Consider the following 18,269-nt stretch of genomic DNA (forward strand, 5'->3'; position numbering starts at 1 on the left):
GATCTTTTTTTCGTGGGTGGTGGGTGGGGGGTTCCTTTCTAATTCTATTGCTCTTTTTATTAGTTTTTCTAGTTTTTTCATTTGGGCTGATTTCAAGCTACTAAAATGTCCGCTGTGTTGTCATTTCCGGTTCCTCCACTTATTTTTGTTCCTCTTCTGGGTGCATGAGTTCATACTTTGGTTAACTCTTTATATACCAAAGGGTTGATTTTAGAAATATGGCTCAGACCATTAATTTTGTCTCTTGGAATACTAATGGCTTAAACCCGATTAAACGGAAAAAGATTTTTAAAGTATTCCAAAGACTGAAAGTGCATATTATTTTTGCACAAGAAACTCGTGGGGAAAGAGGACAATCAATGTTTTTTAGGTTTTGGAGGGATCAATAGTACCATTTGAATTGGAATGACAAAGTAAAAGGAGTTTCAATTTTTATTGACTCCTCTATTACATTTGTTCAACACGATATTATTTCGGATCCGAATGGTAGATTTTTGTTAATTACTGGGTTACTTTTTAATAAGGTTGCTATGGTTAATGTTTATGCTCCAAACGTGGATTATCCTGATTTCTTTAAGTCTTTATTTACTTCTCTACCTAATCTAAATGAATATATGTTAATAATGGGTGTTGTTTAAATCCTTTGCTGGATAGATCTATATCCATTCAGACTCTACCAAATAAGTTGGCCACTTATATCAATTCTTTTTTGACTGATACTGGAATTTTTGATATTTGGAGATTTCTACATCCTAAGGACAAAGAGTTTTCATTTTTCTCACGTCTATCATTCTTACTTGAGAATTGACTACTTTTTCATTGACTCTCATTTTATTCCATCTGTAATTGGTAATTGGTTGTAATTATGACATTATAGCCATCTCTGATCATGCTCCATTGAAACTTTCTATTAAATTAATGGATACAGCTTCTAGTACTAAGCAATAGCGATTTGCTTCTACCTTACTACAAGATCCGGATTTCATTAAATTTATGAAGGAACAGATTGATTTTTTTCCTTTCAACTAATTCCATGGATGAAATTTCCTGCGGAATACTTTGGGACACTTTTGAAGCATATATACGTGGACAGATTATCTCCTATTCTGTTGGTTTGAGAAAACGTATTAAGAAGGAAACTCTTTTATTGGTTGATAAGATTAAAGAAATTGACAAGAAATATTCGATTGCTCCTAGTAAGGAGCTTTACAAACAAAGGGTTGAGCTTCAAATGGAACACAGTTTATTACTTACATCTTCGATTGAAAATCAATTAATGAAAACCAGAAGTGATTTTTATATACATAGTGATAAATTGGGTAAACTTAGCTAACCAATTGAAGAATGCTTTGGTTAAATGTCAAATTATTAAGATTCATCAACAGAATGATGAACTGACAGTTAATCATGATGAGATAACAAATTTTTTCAAGATTTTTATACCTCCCTGTATCATTCTGAATTTCCTCATGCTCATAATACCATGCATGATTTTTTAGGGAAATTGAATTTTCCAAAATTATCATCAGAAGAACTTTTAATATTAGAAACTCCTATTACGGATGCAGAAATTAAAGGTGTTATTTCCTCTGTGAATTCCGGGAAAGCACCAGGTCCAGATGGGTATACAGTGGAATTTTTAAAGTTTTTTTCCTCTACTCTTTCTCCTTGGTTATGCAGGGTTTTTGAAGAAGCAATTAGATTGGGTAAACTACCACAATCTTTTTATAGAGCTTCCATTTCTTTAATATTGAAAAAAGATAAAGACTCTACTGATTGTGCATCCTATAGACCAATATTTCAATTGAATGTAGATTCCAAGATCTTTTCCAAGTTATTGGCGACCGGGCTGGAGAAGGTATTACCTCAAATTATCTTGGAGGATCAAACTGGTTTTATTAAAAATCGCTATTCTTTTTTCAATATTAGGAGATTATTGAATATTGTTTATACTCCTTCACGCAGCACCACAAAATGTGTCATTTCATTAGATGCGGAGAAAGTATTTGATAGAGTTGAATGGCCATATTTATTTACTGTGCTTGAGAAGTTTAATTTTAGTCTGACATTTATATCCTGGATTAAATTGATATATCATACTCCAGTAGCCTCGGTTTTTACTAACAATCAAAGAACTCCCTTTTTTCGTTTATTTCGGGGTACCAGGCAAGGCTGTCCTCTTATTCCATTATTATTTGATATTGCTCTGGAACCTTTGGCAATTGCTACTAGAGAATCACCTAACATTTTTGGCATTACTCGCAGAATGGATATACATAAGTTATCGTTATACGCAGATGATTTGTTATTATACATTTCTGATCCTGAGAAATCCATTCCTGCAGTTATATCATTATTGGCTCAGTTTGGTAATTTTTCCAGGTATAAATTGAATCTTAATAAGAGTGAATTGTTCCCCTTAAATAGACAGGTTCCAATTTATGGAAATTTACCTTTTAAATTAGTTAATGACTTTTTTTATATACTTGGGATTAAAATTACAAAAAATCATAAGGAGTTATTCAAGGTTAATTTTTTAACCTTATTTGATCAGATTAAATGTTTGTTTACTAAATGGTCACCATTGTCTTTATCTTTAATAGGTCAGATTAATGCTATGAAGATGATTATTTTACCCAAGTTTTATATATATTTCAAGTGGTACCAATTTTTATTCCGAAATCCTTTTTTGACAATGTTGATTCAAAAATTTCCTCATAAATATGGCAGAATAAAAATCCTAGATTTAGGTAAAAGATATTTACAGAAGTCAAAAGAAGGAAGGTGGATTGGCATTGCCTAATTTTAGATTTTATTATTGGGCAATTAATATTAGATATTTGAATTGTTGGTTAAGGGTTTTGGATTTATCTTCTAGCCCTCATTGGGTAAATCTGGAAACTAAATCTGTACAAGGATTTTCATTGGGTTCTATTTTAGGGACTTCTCTTCCCTTAGCTCTTTCTAGATTGCATAAACGAATTGACAATCCGGTAGTTAAACACACTTTATGTATATGGTTTCAATTTCGGAAATTTTTTGGGTTGAATCAATTTGTTTTAGCAATTCCTATTGTATCCAATTTCTTTTTTCATCCCTCTATTATGGACCAAGCTTATTCAGCTTGGAAGACTAAATGTATACTACGATTTTCTGATTTATTTTTGGATAATTGTTTTATGTCTTTTGAACAATTATCTAATAAATATAATTTGCCTATGTTACGTACCCCGTAACTGGGTGACAGACCAGCAGAGAAAGAAGAATCCGTTGGAGTCTGGTGGTACCAAACTAAAGGTGTTTATTAGTAACTACACAATACAATATCAAAAATGCAAATATACATATAAAACAAGTTAGCAGTAATAAACCTAAAAGTGTAGGAATAATAGTAATCAATAATAAACAAGCTCTATCGATGTCTAGGGTAAATGAATTGTCATAGGAAAGTATAGAGTTCAGTTCATAAACGCTGAGGTGGTTATGGTTGTTGTATTGAAATCATTGGAGAGAGAGAGAGAGAGAGAAGGAACAAGATGTAACAGCTACTGCAGCCAATCCTTCCGTTGCTTTCTTAATCCGTCGTATAGTTGTGGTCATTCAGTTATGACCCCTCTGGTCTTCAGCTAGACCGTTCTTCTGTGGTGGACTCGTCACTCTGGCATGAGTGGACACACACACAAGTCCCCACCGGCCCTGCTGTAACACTGTGAGCTTTACTGACCGATCTCCTGATTCGGTCTCCGAAGTCCCCACCTTTCTGTGGGTTCCCAACACTCAGTCAGTGTCCACTGGTGTGTCTGAAGGGTGTCTCTCCAGACCTGTCTTTTATCCCCACTCACGGGGTCTCAGCTATCCATCAACTCTGAATGGCCATGTCCATCAAATCAGGCCACTCCTGCTGTCTCCTGAGGAATGTTAACGAGCAAAGTAAAGTCCTTGTAGTGGAAGGTAAATAATTCAGGAAGAGTCATAATACAGTAAATCAACAGTCTCTCTCCCCCTCTTATCTGTAGCAGATGTTCTTGCCTGGGCTTTATCTCTCTCTCTCAATAGCAGCATAGCAACAGCAATAGTTCGTGGTTCTCAGAAGGGGGGGAAATGGTTAACTCTGCACCCCTTTGACCATCAGGTCTGTTCACTCTTTTAAAAAAATTTTTTTTTATTAGTTTTTCAAAACATTTTACAAATTAAAAACCCCAAATCCCAATGAGGAACATTAATACCGTGCAAAATTAAGCATACAATAACAATATGCTACAAAGGAAGAGAATTTAACAAAAAAAGCACCTAAATTAAAGACAAGTAAACTTAGTATCCTCCCCAAGCCCCACAACACAAGAAAAAACAACAACAACTCCAGACCAACCACAACACAATATAAAGAGTATAAGTCAGGACAGTCAAACTCCCAGACTGTGAATACACTTAGCAACAGAGGATAATAATGCCTACTACCAGAAAAAAAAGGGAGCTGAAAGCAAGAAAAGAAAAGAAGAAAAAAACCCCAGTCAACAGGAAGGTTATGAAAGTACTCGATAAAAGGTCCCCAGACCTTATGGAACTTTAGATCCGAATTAAGAACTGAATAATGAATTTTTTCGAGGTCCAAGCAGGCCATAATATCGTTAAGCCATTGCGCATGAGTGGGCGGGGCAACATCTCTCCATCTAAGGAGGATCAAGCGTCTGGCCAGGAGAGAGGCAAAGGATAATATTCGGCATTTGGTCAGACTCAGACATAGATCTGTCTCGCCCTAAAAACCGAACAGAGCAATTAAGGGGTTTGGTTCCAGGTGCTGATTCAGAATACACGATAACGTAGTGAAGACATCTTTCCAGAATTTCTCCAAGCTAGGACAGAACCAGTACATGTGGATGAGAGAGGCCACGCCCCTCTTGCATTTATCACAGAACGGACTAATGCTAGGGTAGAATCGAGATAGTTTAGATTTAGACATATGGGCTCTATGAACAATCTTAAACTGTAAAAGGCAATGGCGAGCTCAAAGAGAGGTTGAGTTAACCGATTTGAGAACTGAGTCCCAGCTCTCCTCAGATAAGGAGATATTTAAATCCAGCTCCCAGGCCATTTTAATTTTATCCACAGGGGCCTGTCGTAAGGTTGCTAGTTTATCTCGGATAATTGATATTAACCTTTACCTAGTGGATTAATGGAAAGAAATAGGTCCATAGCATTTTTCGCAGGCATTTCAGGAAAGTTAGGAATTAAAGGAGCAATAAAGTGTCGGATTTGGAGATATCTGAAAAAATGAGCGTTAGGCAGATTGAACTTAACAGAGAGCTGCTGAAAAGAAGCGAAGCGATTATCAATGAAAAGATCTTCAAAATGTCTAATGCCCTTCCTATACCAAACATGGAATGCTGAATCGTACGTAGTAGGTAAAAAAAGGTGATTATGTGTGACAGGGCTGGAAACGGAAAACCCCTGGAAACCATAGCATTTCCTGAACTGAGCCCATATACGCAAAGTGTGTCTAACAAGAGGATTAGCTATTGATCTGGGTAGACTACTAGGGAGTGCAGAGCCAAGATGTGCAGAGATAGATAATTCTTTAGTGGAGCTCAACTCCATTGCCACCCAATTAGGGCACTCAGGTTGGCTGTGGAAGAAAGACCAAAAGGTAGCACAATGTACATTAGCTGCCCAATAATATAAACGAAAGTTAGGTAAAGCCATGCCACCCTCTTTTTTAGATTTTTGGAGATGGATTTTATTAATTCTAGAGTGCTTATTCTGCCACAGATATGACAAAATAATAGAGTCTAAGGAATCAAAAAAAGATTTAGGAATAAAAATTGGGATAAATTGAAATAAGTATAAAAATTTGGGGAGAACATACATTTTAATGACATTAATACGACCTACCAAAGACATAGATAGAGGTGACCATTGTACCAGACTCTGTTTTATAGCATATGAAAGATTGGCAAAGTTTTCACGAAAGAGATCTTTAAACTTCCTTGTGACTGTAATTCCAAGATAAGTAAATTGATTATGGACTACTTTAAAAGGGAGATCACAAAATGTTAGTTCTTGTGCTTCTTTATTAATTGGGAAAAGTTCACTCTTATGTAAATTAAGTTTATAGCCAGAGATCTGGCTAAACTGGTCAAGAAGTGAAAACATTAGAGGTAAGGATGTAGACGGATTTGAGAGAAAGAATAATAAGTCATCAGCATAGAGAGAAACTTTATGCTCAACACCCCCTCTCCAAATCCCAGTCAATTCAGGACAGTTTCGAAATGCTATCGCCAGAGGTTCTATAGCCAAATCAAAGAGAAAGGGACTTAAGGGGCATCCCTGACGGGTGCCACGTTTGAGATTAAATACTTGGGATTTCTGAAAATTAGTTAAAACAGAAGCAGGTACAGCAATTGGATCCAAGAGATGAAACTTTAGCCGAGGTCAAATTTTTCTAAGACTGCAAAAAGGTAGTTCCACTCTATATGATCAAATGCTTTCTCCGCATCGAGGGAAATAACACATTCAGGAATCCCAGTTGGAGGTGAGTATAAGATATTAAATAAACGCCGAATGTTAAAAAAAGGGAGACGGTTTTTAATAAAGCCTGTTTGGTCATCAGAGATAATGGAGGGAATTACGGTTTCTAATCTATGAGCCAAAACTTTAGCTAAGATCTTTACATCAACATTGAGCAGAGAGATCGGCCTATACGAGGAACACTCTGTTGGGTCTTTGCCCTTTTTTAATAGAAGAATAATAGATGCCTCATTGAAAGAGGGTGGCAATTTGCCGTAATTAAATGAGTCAGATAGTACTGAAAGTAACTGAGGAGAAAGAAGTGAAGAGAATGATTTATAAAATTCTACAGGGAACCCATCAGGTCCAGGAGATTTCCCTGAGGACAGTGCAGAAATTGCAAAAGATATTTCTTCTGATGATATAGGCGCATTGAGTTTGGCTTTAAAATCAGATGAAAGTGAGGGGATATTCAGATTCTGTAAAAATTGATCAACATAGATATTGTCATTCAGAGATTCAGAGGAATAAAGCCGAGAATAAAATTTTTAAATACATCATTAATTTCTAAATGATCCGATGTAAAGTCTCCGTTCTCCTTCTGGATCTTTGTAATATGTTGTTTGGCTTTGGAACGCCTCAGCTGATTGGCTAGGAATTTACCAGACATCCCCATGAATGTAAAAGCGACTCTCGCTTTTGAGAAGTTGGCGTTCGACAGGTTGCGTGGACAGAAGGTTAAATTTAGTTTGGAGTTCAACGCGCTTCTTGTATAATTCAGGGTTCTTAGTTTGAGCATATATTTGATCCAATTCTTTAATCTGGTTAATGAGGTCTAATCGATCTGCACAGGATCTTCTGTTGAGATTTGCTGTGTAAGAGATTATTTGACCCCTCAGATAAGCTTTCATGGCATCCCAGACAATCTGGGATGGCACTTCAGGTGATGTATTAGTGTTAAAATAAAAAGTTATCTGATCCTTAATAAATTTTAAAAAATCATCATCCGATAATAAAGTTGAATCAAACCGCCAGTGTTTATTCCTCTGAGGGAGACCAGGAAAGTTCAGAGAGAGAGTAATTGGGGCATGGTCAGAAATCAGTATACTCTGATAGTCACAAGAGTGGGCAAAAGGAATAAGTTGGTTATCGAGTAAGAAATAGTCAATTCTAGTGAAGGTATGGTGAACATGTGAGAAAAAAGAATAATCTCTCTCCGTAGGATGAAGGAACCGCCATATATCAGAGATACCAAAATTAGAGAGAAACGATTGGATAGCCAAGGCAGATTTAGTAGGTGATCTGGTAACAAAGGACGATCGATCCAGATTAGGATCCAACCAACAGTTGAAGTCACCACCCAGTATAAGAGAGTATGAGTTTAAGTCTGGTAGTGAGGAAAAAAACCGTTCAAAAAAGTTAACATCATCAAAGTTGGGGGCATACAGGTTTGCTAGTGCAACTTTACCAGAAACAATAATAAAATGGCCATTTGTATCAGATATTTTATTATGGAGTTCAAAAGGAATATTTGAGTTAATAAGAATGGAGACTCCCCTAGCTTTAGCGGCAAAGTATGAATGAAAATGCTGACCCGCCCACTTTGACAGAAGCCGGGAGTTATCAAAACAACGAATATGAGTTTCTTGAAGGAAAGCAATGTCAGCTTTGAGTTGTTGACATGTGAGAATACCTTCCTCCTTTTAACAGGGTGATTCAATCCCTTTACATTCCAGCTCATGAATTTAAGTGCACTAGCCATTATCAATTACTAATGCATAAAAGGCAGCAGGCATATAAAAAGTCAAGCAGTACAATAGCAGTCTGGGAGCAGAGATGTAAACATAGATTCGTAAAATCAAAACGTATACATGTCCTGAGCAATAAAGAAAAACAATAAATACAGTGAGTGATGTTGGAACTGGAAAATCCACCCCACTCACACAACCCAAAACTAGATGGCTACCAAAACAAGTAGCTAGCTCTACCAAAAAAATTAACCCAAATACAACTTCCAGATCTGTGTCATTAACAACAGTTCCGTATAAATACTATAGCAAATAGTAACTAGTTTATGCACTAGAAAACATAACTACAGATTAGAACACCTTCTGCAGAAATATAAAACTTAATACAGAGAAAATCGGAAGAAAACCAAAACTAACCTACCTGCGAAAAAGTATAGAAGAATAAAGTAAGAGAAGGGGGAAAAAAAGGGAGAGGAAGGGGAAAATTATAAATTCAAGGAGAGTATTTATCAACCATTTACAGAGAGGAGAGAAAAAATTCAGAGATTAGAAAAAAGGGGTGAAGAAAAGAAAAAGAATAAAATAAATATTTAAAAAAAGGAAAAATAAATCAGCAATTAAACTGTGAACCAACTAACAGGGAGGCCTTCACTAAAGACTTCAAACCTCCAAAACAAGTTAGAGTCAGTTGTAGAACTCTGTAGATAAAGTTATACAAGAATAAAATAGATTACACAAGTACTGTTTAAACGTCCATAGGGAAACATTAAGCACAGAATGTATATTTAAAAAAGACACACCAAATCCAGGGAGAGATTGTCAACAGCCCTTAGAGTTTCAATGAATAATGTCTGAGTGATTCAAGTAAGGTCTGAGTTCAGAAAAAGTAATTTTACTACAAGAAGTACTTATCCACCATTTTAGGAGGTCCGATCGGGTTCCGAAAATGACTGGTTAGCCGGAAGACTTGCCACAAATGCTTCAGCTTCCTTCACTGATTTAAACCACTTGTATTTTCCAGTATTAAGCTTGATTCGTAGATCAGCAGGAGTACGAAGAGAGGGTTTAAAACCACAATCAAAAAGCACTTTCATTGCGCCTTTAAACTCAGCGCGCATCTTTAAGGTCTGGGGTGCAAAATCTTCCACAAAGCGAATGATTGTATCCTGGAAAGGAAAAGACCCCCTGCGACGTGCCTCCACAATCAGACTGTTTTACCTGGTATTGATGAAAGCACAAGATTACTGGTTGCCCAGAATTCCGGAGGGAACGTAGACCCTGTGTGCCCGTTTGAGCTCAGGCGGGTTCGGAAGCAAATCTTTCCCGAATATCTCACAGAGAAACTCGGCGAAAAACTTCACGGTTGATCCCTGTTCGGTGGCCTCTGGCAATCCAAGAATTCGGAGATTGCAGCGTCTACTGCGATTTTCGAGATCCACCATTTTGGAAAGGAGTTTGTTACATTTTTCCTCTAAGCTGGAACAGAGAGTCTCCAAGTATCGAACACAACTTTCTAAATCTTCAGAAGTCGAATCGATGCGAGATAAGTGTTCAGCATGTTTGTCCACTTTATCGTTGATCCGATCCAGTTTGTCTTCCAACTGTTTGAAAGCGGTTTTGAATTCCTTTAAAATTTTGTCTCGGAGCTGTCTGAGCGCAGCCAGGGTCTCGTCTGAGAGAGCCGTAGCTTCCTTTCTCCCGGATTTAGAACTCTTGCTAGACATTGTAAGTTAGATGTGTTCACAGGCAAGTAAGAGATACCGAAAAAGTTCCTAACTAAGGTTTAAAAAATGGAGACATTTAGTGCAAAGATAGCGACAGTAACGGAACAAAAGTTCGGAGCAGCTAAGCAATCGCCATCTTACTGGAAGTCCCCTGTTCATCACTCATAACACCTAGATCTCATTTTTTTAAAGATATTTACAGATTAGGAATTTTTTAAACACTGTACTTCCTACCTTTCCAAATCTTGTTTCTTCGGGTATTTTGGAGAAATTGTTAGAACTAAATCCTTTTCAGATAGGTGTAATATCAAATGTTTACAATATAATTATGAAAATATGTTCAGAGGCCTTTTATAAGATTAAAAATGATGGGGAAAGAGAATTTAACTACTATCCCTATAGAGAATTGGGATAAAATTCTTCAATTAGTTAATTTATCCTCTATATGTGCTAAACATTCATTGATACAGTTTAAAGTTGTGCACAGGGCTCATATGTACAAGGATAAATTGGCTCGTTTTTATTCCCATATAAATTCTATATGTGACAGATGTCATTCTGAGATAGCTTCTTTAACTCATATGTTTTGGTCATGTCCGCTTTTAAAAAAATATTGGAAAGACATTTTCAATATTATTTCTGCGGTATTGAACATTGATTTACAACCACATCCTATTACTGCAATCTTTGGTTTACCAATGATAGAGTCAATTTATTTATCATCTTCTGCTTGTCGGATGATTGCATTCCTTACATTAATGGCTAGAAAATCTATTTTGTTGAATTGGAAAGAAATTAAACCCCCTACCATATTTCATTGGTTTTCTCAAACTATGTTATGTCTAAATCTGGAAAAAATTATAAGTGTCATATATGACCCTTCTATTAAATTTGAAAAGACTTGGAGGCCACTTATTCAATATTTTCACATGATGTAATTTGACCCTGTTCCAATCCTATTTGTTTTTCCGGTTTTGATTATATATATGTTGAGAGAATCGGAATTGGGGACACTGATGATTCTTTGTCTTTTTATAGATACTATAAACAGCCCATTTTTTTTCTTTCCCTTTTTCCTTTTTTCTCTTTTTCTCTTTTCTGTTTTTTTCAACATGATATACTTAGTTTTTTTTTGTTTCGTTTATATGATAGTTATTCATGATTTGGGAAGACTTAACTATATTGTACTTATTGCTTGTGTATCCTTTTATGTTCATTTTAATTTTGTAATCCCAATAACTATGTATTAATCTTATCATGTTAACAATTAATAAAAACATTGAAAAAGAAAGTTGATTACTGTAAGAGTTGGTGGGCAGCATTTCAAGCCCAGCTATCTGCAGATGCTAACTTTGAATTCAAGGGTAGATGAGATGTTGGCTATTCCACAGTGAATTATTTTCCCCAAACTGGCATCATTCTCCTTCCTCTATTTTTATTCGGCACGTTCAGAAGTGCAATGTAACTTCTGCCTTCATAGACTCGGTGCTAAAGTACCAATACATAGGTGGCTGCATTGTACACAGTTCCTAGGATGTATGGCTGTAATTCATCATAGCCAGGATATTGGAGCAGGGGCTGGCCGGGGTGTCAGAGGAGCTGACCTGGCTGTAAGCAGTGATGCTGCCTGCTACTCGAAACTTTGAAGTTGGTGCAGTACGACTAAGAGATTCTCAGACATTTCACGCGATCAGAAGACTAGGACAGTGATAATGTAAGTTGCCACAGGCCTTTTCCCTTGTCTCATGGAGGGAGAGACAACATAGGAGCTGAGTAGCCTCGATTGTAGCGAAGGTTAGGCCTCAAGCCTTGTGCTTGTTTGCTGCTGCAGACCAGGTGAGAAGATGCAGAAGCGTTACAGCGTGATGTATGCGCTCGGCTGGGACCTGGCCCCTCTCATCAGTGCTGCCCTCCTGTGTTTGAGTGACAGACTGGATTGCACGTGTCTGCACACTGCCAGGAGACTGTACCATCAATTGCTGGACATCATCTCTCAGGGTCTTGGACTATATGTATATGTATTTTTTTGAGTGAATATGCTTTGATTGCTATTTTGAATTGTGTTGCTAACTATTTTGAATGTTTTGCACCTTATCCCCAGAGGAATGCTGTGTCATTCAGCTATGTCTGTGTATGATTTGAATGGTCATTAAACTTGATTTGGTTTTCATTTTGAGTTTTTTCACCAGCTTTGTCAAACTCTGACCACCAACAAGGAAAAGCACAGTTGCAAGAAACTTTAGTCCGAGTTGAAGCAGGCTGATAACTTGTTTGTCCCTGCTCACTATCACTGACAAACAAAATGTGCGATTCATTTGGGTAACAATGTGAAGAATTAATTTGCTGTGGTTCAAGAATCTCATTGTTGCCTTTGGGGAAGTCCAAAGGGTTGCAAGGGATCGTGTCTCAAGTTTCAACGTCCTGTTTTTTAAGAAAACAGAACAAAATTGCCTGCATTTAAAAAAAATTTACAATGCTGATGTGTGCTACACGTTTTTAGGAGAATACTGATCTCGAGTCCTGTCTGTAAGTGGATGCAAAAAGATCCTAGCATGATTTGAAGGGTATGAATTTTTTGTGCTTTTTTTTCCAACTTGTGTCATTAAAATGATGAACTCGACTGATTGAGGAATCTCATTATGCATAAACTTTAAAACTGATTTCAGAAAGTATCTTCCTTGGCCATGTATCACTAGGTAGCAGGATTTTAAAGCTACTATAGGTGCTTGGTTTGGATGGTAATAGTTTCAGATTATAATTCTTTAAAGAAGGTATGAATGGCAGTCGAGAGCATTGCATTTTTTGCTGAAAATACATGAAGCAAACCACAAGAAATGGAATTGTAAATCTGCAAATTTGTAGTATTTTTATCCTGAATACATTTATTCAGCATTTAATTTTGCTGATCTTCGTTAGGAAATGTTGCATTGCACAGCACTATACAAAACTGAGTTTGGTAGAAGTCTGTAAGGTGGATTTCCTCTCCCTAGTGAGGTTCTCGTCGATAGGAGACTGTGATCGTGACAGAACTTGCTTGGCTTAAATTATAACAACACACACAAAATGCTGGATCCCGACGAAGGATCTTGGCCCGAAACATCGACAGTGCTTCTCCTTATTGATGCTGCCTGGCCTGCTGTGCTCCACCAGCATTTTGTGTGTGTTGTTTGAATTTCCAGCATCTGCAGATTTCCTCATGTTGGCTTAAATTATAGTTGACTGCTGTTGAGGGGGAGTGTGGGTTCTGATTTTTTTTCCCTCTAATTCAAAGGTGGTGCCACTAGCCTAGTGGTTAGAATGACACTATTACAGTTCGGGTTGTCGGAGTTCAATTCCCATGTCATCTGTAGGGAACCTGTACACTGGCGTGGATTGAGGGTTTTCTCCAAGTGTTCTGCTTTCCTCACACAGCACAAAGATGATGTAGTTGTTAACTTAATTGATCAGTGTCCTGTGATTAGGGTAGTGGTGAATTGGGGGTTGCTGGGGCAGTTCAGTTCAAAGGGCTGCAAAGGTGGAGAGTTTGATGTGGTAATGTAAACTACACCAGATAATATAGAGTAATACTTTATCAAACGGTTTGCCAGCATGCAAAGCTAGCAGCATTAAAGCTATAGATGACAGATCAAGTTCTTAGGGAAGTGTACGGCAGAAATGTGGGAAATGTTCAGGGGATATTTGCATGGTGTTCTGCATAGGTACGCTCCAATGAGATGGAAAGGATGGTGGGGTACAGGAACCGTGGTGGACAAAGGCTGTTGAAAATCTAATCAAGAAGAAAAGGTTCAGAAAAACTAGGAAATGATAGAGATCCAGAAGATTATAAGGCTAGCAGAAAATAAGAATGAAGGGGCCATGACAAGGCCTTGGCAAGCAGGATTAAGGAAAACCCTAAGGCCTTCTACAGGTATGTGAAGAGCAAGAGGCTAAGATGTGAGAATAATGTGTGACAGTGGAAAAGTGTGTATAAAACTGGAGGAGATAGCAGAGGTACTTTGCTTTGGTATTCACTACGAGAAAGGATCTTGACGATTGTAGGGATGACTTGCAGCGGATTGAAAAGCTTGAGCATACAGACATTAAGAAAGAGGATGTGCTGAAGCTTTTGGAAAGCATCAAGTTAGATATCCCATCTGGGACCAGGTGGGATGTACCCCAGGCTACTGTGGGAGGCAAAAGAGGAGATTGCTGAGCATCTGGCGATGATCTTTGCATCATCAATGGGGATGGGAGAGTGTCTGGAGATTAGAGGGTTGCAGATGTTATAGACAATAGACAATAGGTGCAGAAGTAGACCATTCAGCCCTTCGAGCCTGCACCGCCATTTTGAGATCATGGCTGATCATCTACTATCAATACCCGGTTCCTGCCTTGTCCCCATATCCCTTGATTCCCCTATCCATAAGATACCTATCTAGCTCCTTCTTGAAAGCATCCAGAGAATTGGCCTCCACTACCTTCCGAGGCAGTGCATTCCAGACCCCCACAACTCTCTGGGAGAAGAAGTTTTTCCTTAACTCTGTCCTAAATGACCTACCCCTTATTCTCAAACCATGCCCTCTGGTACTGGACTCTCCCAGCATCTGGAACATATTTCCTGCCTCTATCTTGTCCAATCCCTTAATGATCTTATATGTTTCAATCAGATCCCCTCTCAATCTCCTTAATTCCAGCGTGTACAAGCCCAGTCTCTCTAACCTCTCTGCGTAAGACAGTCCAGACATCCCAGGAATTAACCTCGTGAATCTACGCTGCACTTCCTCTACAGCCAGGATGTCCTTCCTTAACCCTGGAGACCAAAACTGTACACAAAACTCCAGGTGTGGTCTCACCAGGGCTCTGTACAAATGCAAGAGGATTTCCTTGCTCTTGTACTCAATTCCCTTTGTAATAAAGGCCAACATTCCATTAGCCTTCTTCACTGCCTGCTGCACTTGCTCATTCACCTCCAGTGACTGATGAACAAGGACTCCGAGATCTCTTTGTATTTCTCCCTTATTCAAGAAAGGGATTAGAGATAGCCCAGGAAATTATAGACCAGTGAGTTGGTAAGTTGATGGAGACAGGATTTATGAACATTTGCAGAGACATAATATGATTAGGAATAGTCAGCATGGTTTTGTCAAAGGCAGGTTGTGCCTTACAAACAATTGAATGTTTTGAGGATGTGACTAAACACATTGATGAAGGTAGGGTAGTAGATGTAGTGTATATGGATTTTAGCAAGGCATTTGATACGGTACCTTGTGCAAGGCTTATTGAGAAGGTAAGGAGGCATGGGATCCAAGGGGACCTTGCTTTGTGGATCTAGAATTAGCTTACCCACAGAAGGCAAAGAGTGGTTGTAGACGGATCATATTCTGCGTGGAGTTTAGTGACCAGTGGTGTGCCTCAGGGATCTGTTCTGGGACCCCTTCTCTTCATGATTTTTATAAATGATCTGGATGAGGAAGTAGAGGGATGGGTTAGAAAATTTGCTGATGACACAAAGGTTGGGGGTGTTGTGGATAGTGTGGAGGGTTGTCAGAGGTTACAGCGGGACATTGATAGGATGCAAAACTAGGCTGAGAAGTGGCAGATGGAGTTCAACCCAGATAACTGTCAGGTGGTTCATTTTGGTAGATCAAATATGATGGCAGAACATAGTATTAATGGTAAGACTCTTGGCAGTGTGGAGTATCAGAGGGATCTTGGTGTCCGAGTCCCTTGGACATTCAAAGCCTTCATCAACCATGGGATTGAGTTTAAGAGCTGGGAGGTAATGTTACAACTGTATAGAACCCTAGTCAGACCTCACTTGGAGTACTGTGCTCAGTTCTGGTCACCTCACTAAAGGAAGGACATAGAAAGGGTGCAGAGGAGATTTAAAAGAATGTTTCCTTGAGAAAGCCTTATGAAAGCCTTATGAGAACAGGTTGAGTGAACTCAGCCTTTTCTCCTTGGAGCGACAGAGGATGAGAGGTGACCTGATAGAGGTGTATAAGATGATGAGAGGCATTGATCATGTGGATAATCAGAGGTTTTTTCCCAGGGCTGAAATGGCTATCACGAGAGGGCACAGTTTTAAGGTGCTTGGAAGTAGGTACAGAGGAGATGTCAGGGGTACGTTTTTTGTGCAGAGAGTGGTGAGCTTGTGGAATGGGCTGCTAGAGATGGTAGCGAAGGCAGATATGATAGGTCTTTTAGGAGACTCCTGGACAGGTACACGGAACTTAGAAAAATAGAGGGCTATGGGTAACCCTAGGTAACTTCTAATGTACATGTTTGGCATAGCATTGTGGGCCAAAGGGCCTGTATTGTGCTATAGGTTTTCCATGTTTCAACTGTATAAAACTTTTAAAATCACCACAATGAGTTCCTTGCAGAAACAGCTTTATTTGACCCACAGTTGGTTATCAGATGAGACAACAGTTGGTACATATACAAGTCTGCCATTAATGTGAAAGGTAGGAAGCTTAATCATTTGAGGGTTTAAAATTTTGGTTATTAAGATCTTTTGGTGACATTGATTTTTTAAAAATGCAATCAGATACTGAATTTCTTGTAAGTTAAAGAGTTTGAGAGCTTGTAGTTGAACACGAGTGAAATTCTAACATTATAGTACAAATCTGCCATTCAAAAAAATTCCTAATGAATGGAATTATCTAATATGGTTTGAGTGCACATAATCAAGGTCAAATTTTATTCAAAGCACAGATTTCATTACTACAGAAAACCAGTTAATGCAGGGGCAAAACCTCTAGATAGCACTTTCATGTGCCTAGAGTTTATCATTCTCATTCATTTCTGTTTTATATATAATTTGCTGGAGGGTAAATTAAGATAATTAGTTATAGTCCATTTCTATTTACTGCCCCCCACCCATACCCAGCTACAAAATCAGGGAATTCAGTTTAAAAGGAGTTTGGTGTTGCATATTGCTTTGGAGTGGGGAGGTTGAGAGCTATCTTAAGGAATTGGCCTGGTTTATATGGCTTCCACATAGTTGGCAGGTAGCATGCCTGTCACTCCTGTTCTTTGCACGGTTCCATACATCCATCCTTCGTCAATAGACTGAACGTTCATAAGGACATCACCATCTTTGAAAGAGACTTCATCTGCATCAGCTGCTATGTAATCGTATATAGCACGGTAGGTTTTCTGTGAAGGGAAAATAGAATTCACATTTACTAGACATTAGGAAGCTTAACTGTACAATGCACATGTCTCTTCCTGAATCGTGTAATTTTTTTTTGGTATCCCTGTATCAGTACTCAAGTTACAACAAGTTATGCTCTGTCTTGTATTTCCTGTCAAAGTTGATGTAAAATGATCGCAAAAAGTACAATCCTGGGCTCATTGATGAACATTACATAATTTGTGGCCAATACAAAGCTATGCAATGTTCTACAGAATAAGTGCCGTGATGGACCATATAGGGGAGGAAAGAGACACAGAATTGATGAGAGTATGAAGTTAATTGAACATTTATTTTTCTCTAATGATTGTATTCTAACACCCCCATGAAGGAAGCAGGTGGCAGAGGAGGAGTGCGCGGCAGGGGTGGTGGCGCAGGTACAAACACACCCAGCCTTGAGACACCAGACAAGACAATTTTGATTCCAAACATATGGTTTATTGGTCATTACAGATTATGTCTCCGGTACTTCCCACTCCTTCCCCTCTCCCTCTCTCTGTCCAGAACAGAGACCCATACCAGAATCAGGTTTATCATCACTTACATATGTCATGAATGTGGCAAAAGTCTTGGGCTCCATAGTTATATATATGTGCCTGTACTGTACAAGGTCAGAAATCAAAAGGTTCAGCATGGTGGGACTTGTGCTCTGAGCTGCATATATTTCAATGCAAGGAGTATTGTAGGAAAAGAGATGAGCTTAGGGCATGGAGCAGCATGTGGAATTATAACAACGTGGCCATTAGCAAGACTTGGTTGCAGGAGGAGCAGGACTGGCAGCTTAAAGTTCCAGGGTTCCATTGTTTAGACATGCTAGAGTGGGAGGAATTAAAGGTGGAGAGGTGGCAATACTAGTCAGGGAAAATATCACGGGAGAACTCGTCTAGTGAGGTTTTATGGGTAGAACTGAAGAATAAGAAGGGTAAGATCACATTAGTGGGATTATATTATAGACATTCCTAACAGTCTGTGGGATTTAGAGGAGCAAATTTGTAGAGAGAACGCACTCTGTTGCAAGAAACACAAGGTTGTGATAGGTGATTTTAACTTCCCACATTGACTGGGACTCCCATATTGTAAAAGAGCTGGTTGAGAGAGTTTTGTTAATTATGTTCA

At 38.4% G+C, this 18,269-nt stretch overlaps 1 protein-coding gene across 38 annotated transcripts in view; it reads right to left on the reverse strand.

Annotated features, from left to right (window-relative positions):
• Window positions 1-16,331: 16,331 nt before the first annotated feature.
• neb (nebulin) overlaps window positions 16,332-18,269 on the reverse strand; it is a 327,374-nt gene continuing 325,436 nt past the window's right edge. For all 38 annotated transcript variants that reach the window (XM_073026432.1, XM_073026423.1, XM_073026670.1 and 35 more), the window contains one exon: window positions 16,332-17,116. In XM_073026432.1, coding sequence (XP_072882533.1) covers window positions 16,943-17,116 — 174 coding nt within the window. In that variant the 3' untranslated portion in view covers window positions 16,332-16,942. The remainder of the gene's footprint in view (window positions 17,117-18,269) is intronic.

This window comes from Hemitrygon akajei, chromosome 2 (genome assembly GCF_048418815.1).
Source record: "Hemitrygon akajei chromosome 2, sHemAka1.3, whole genome shotgun sequence".
Classification (NCBI taxonomy): Eukaryota; Metazoa; Chordata; class Chondrichthyes; order Myliobatiformes; family Dasyatidae; genus Hemitrygon; species Hemitrygon akajei.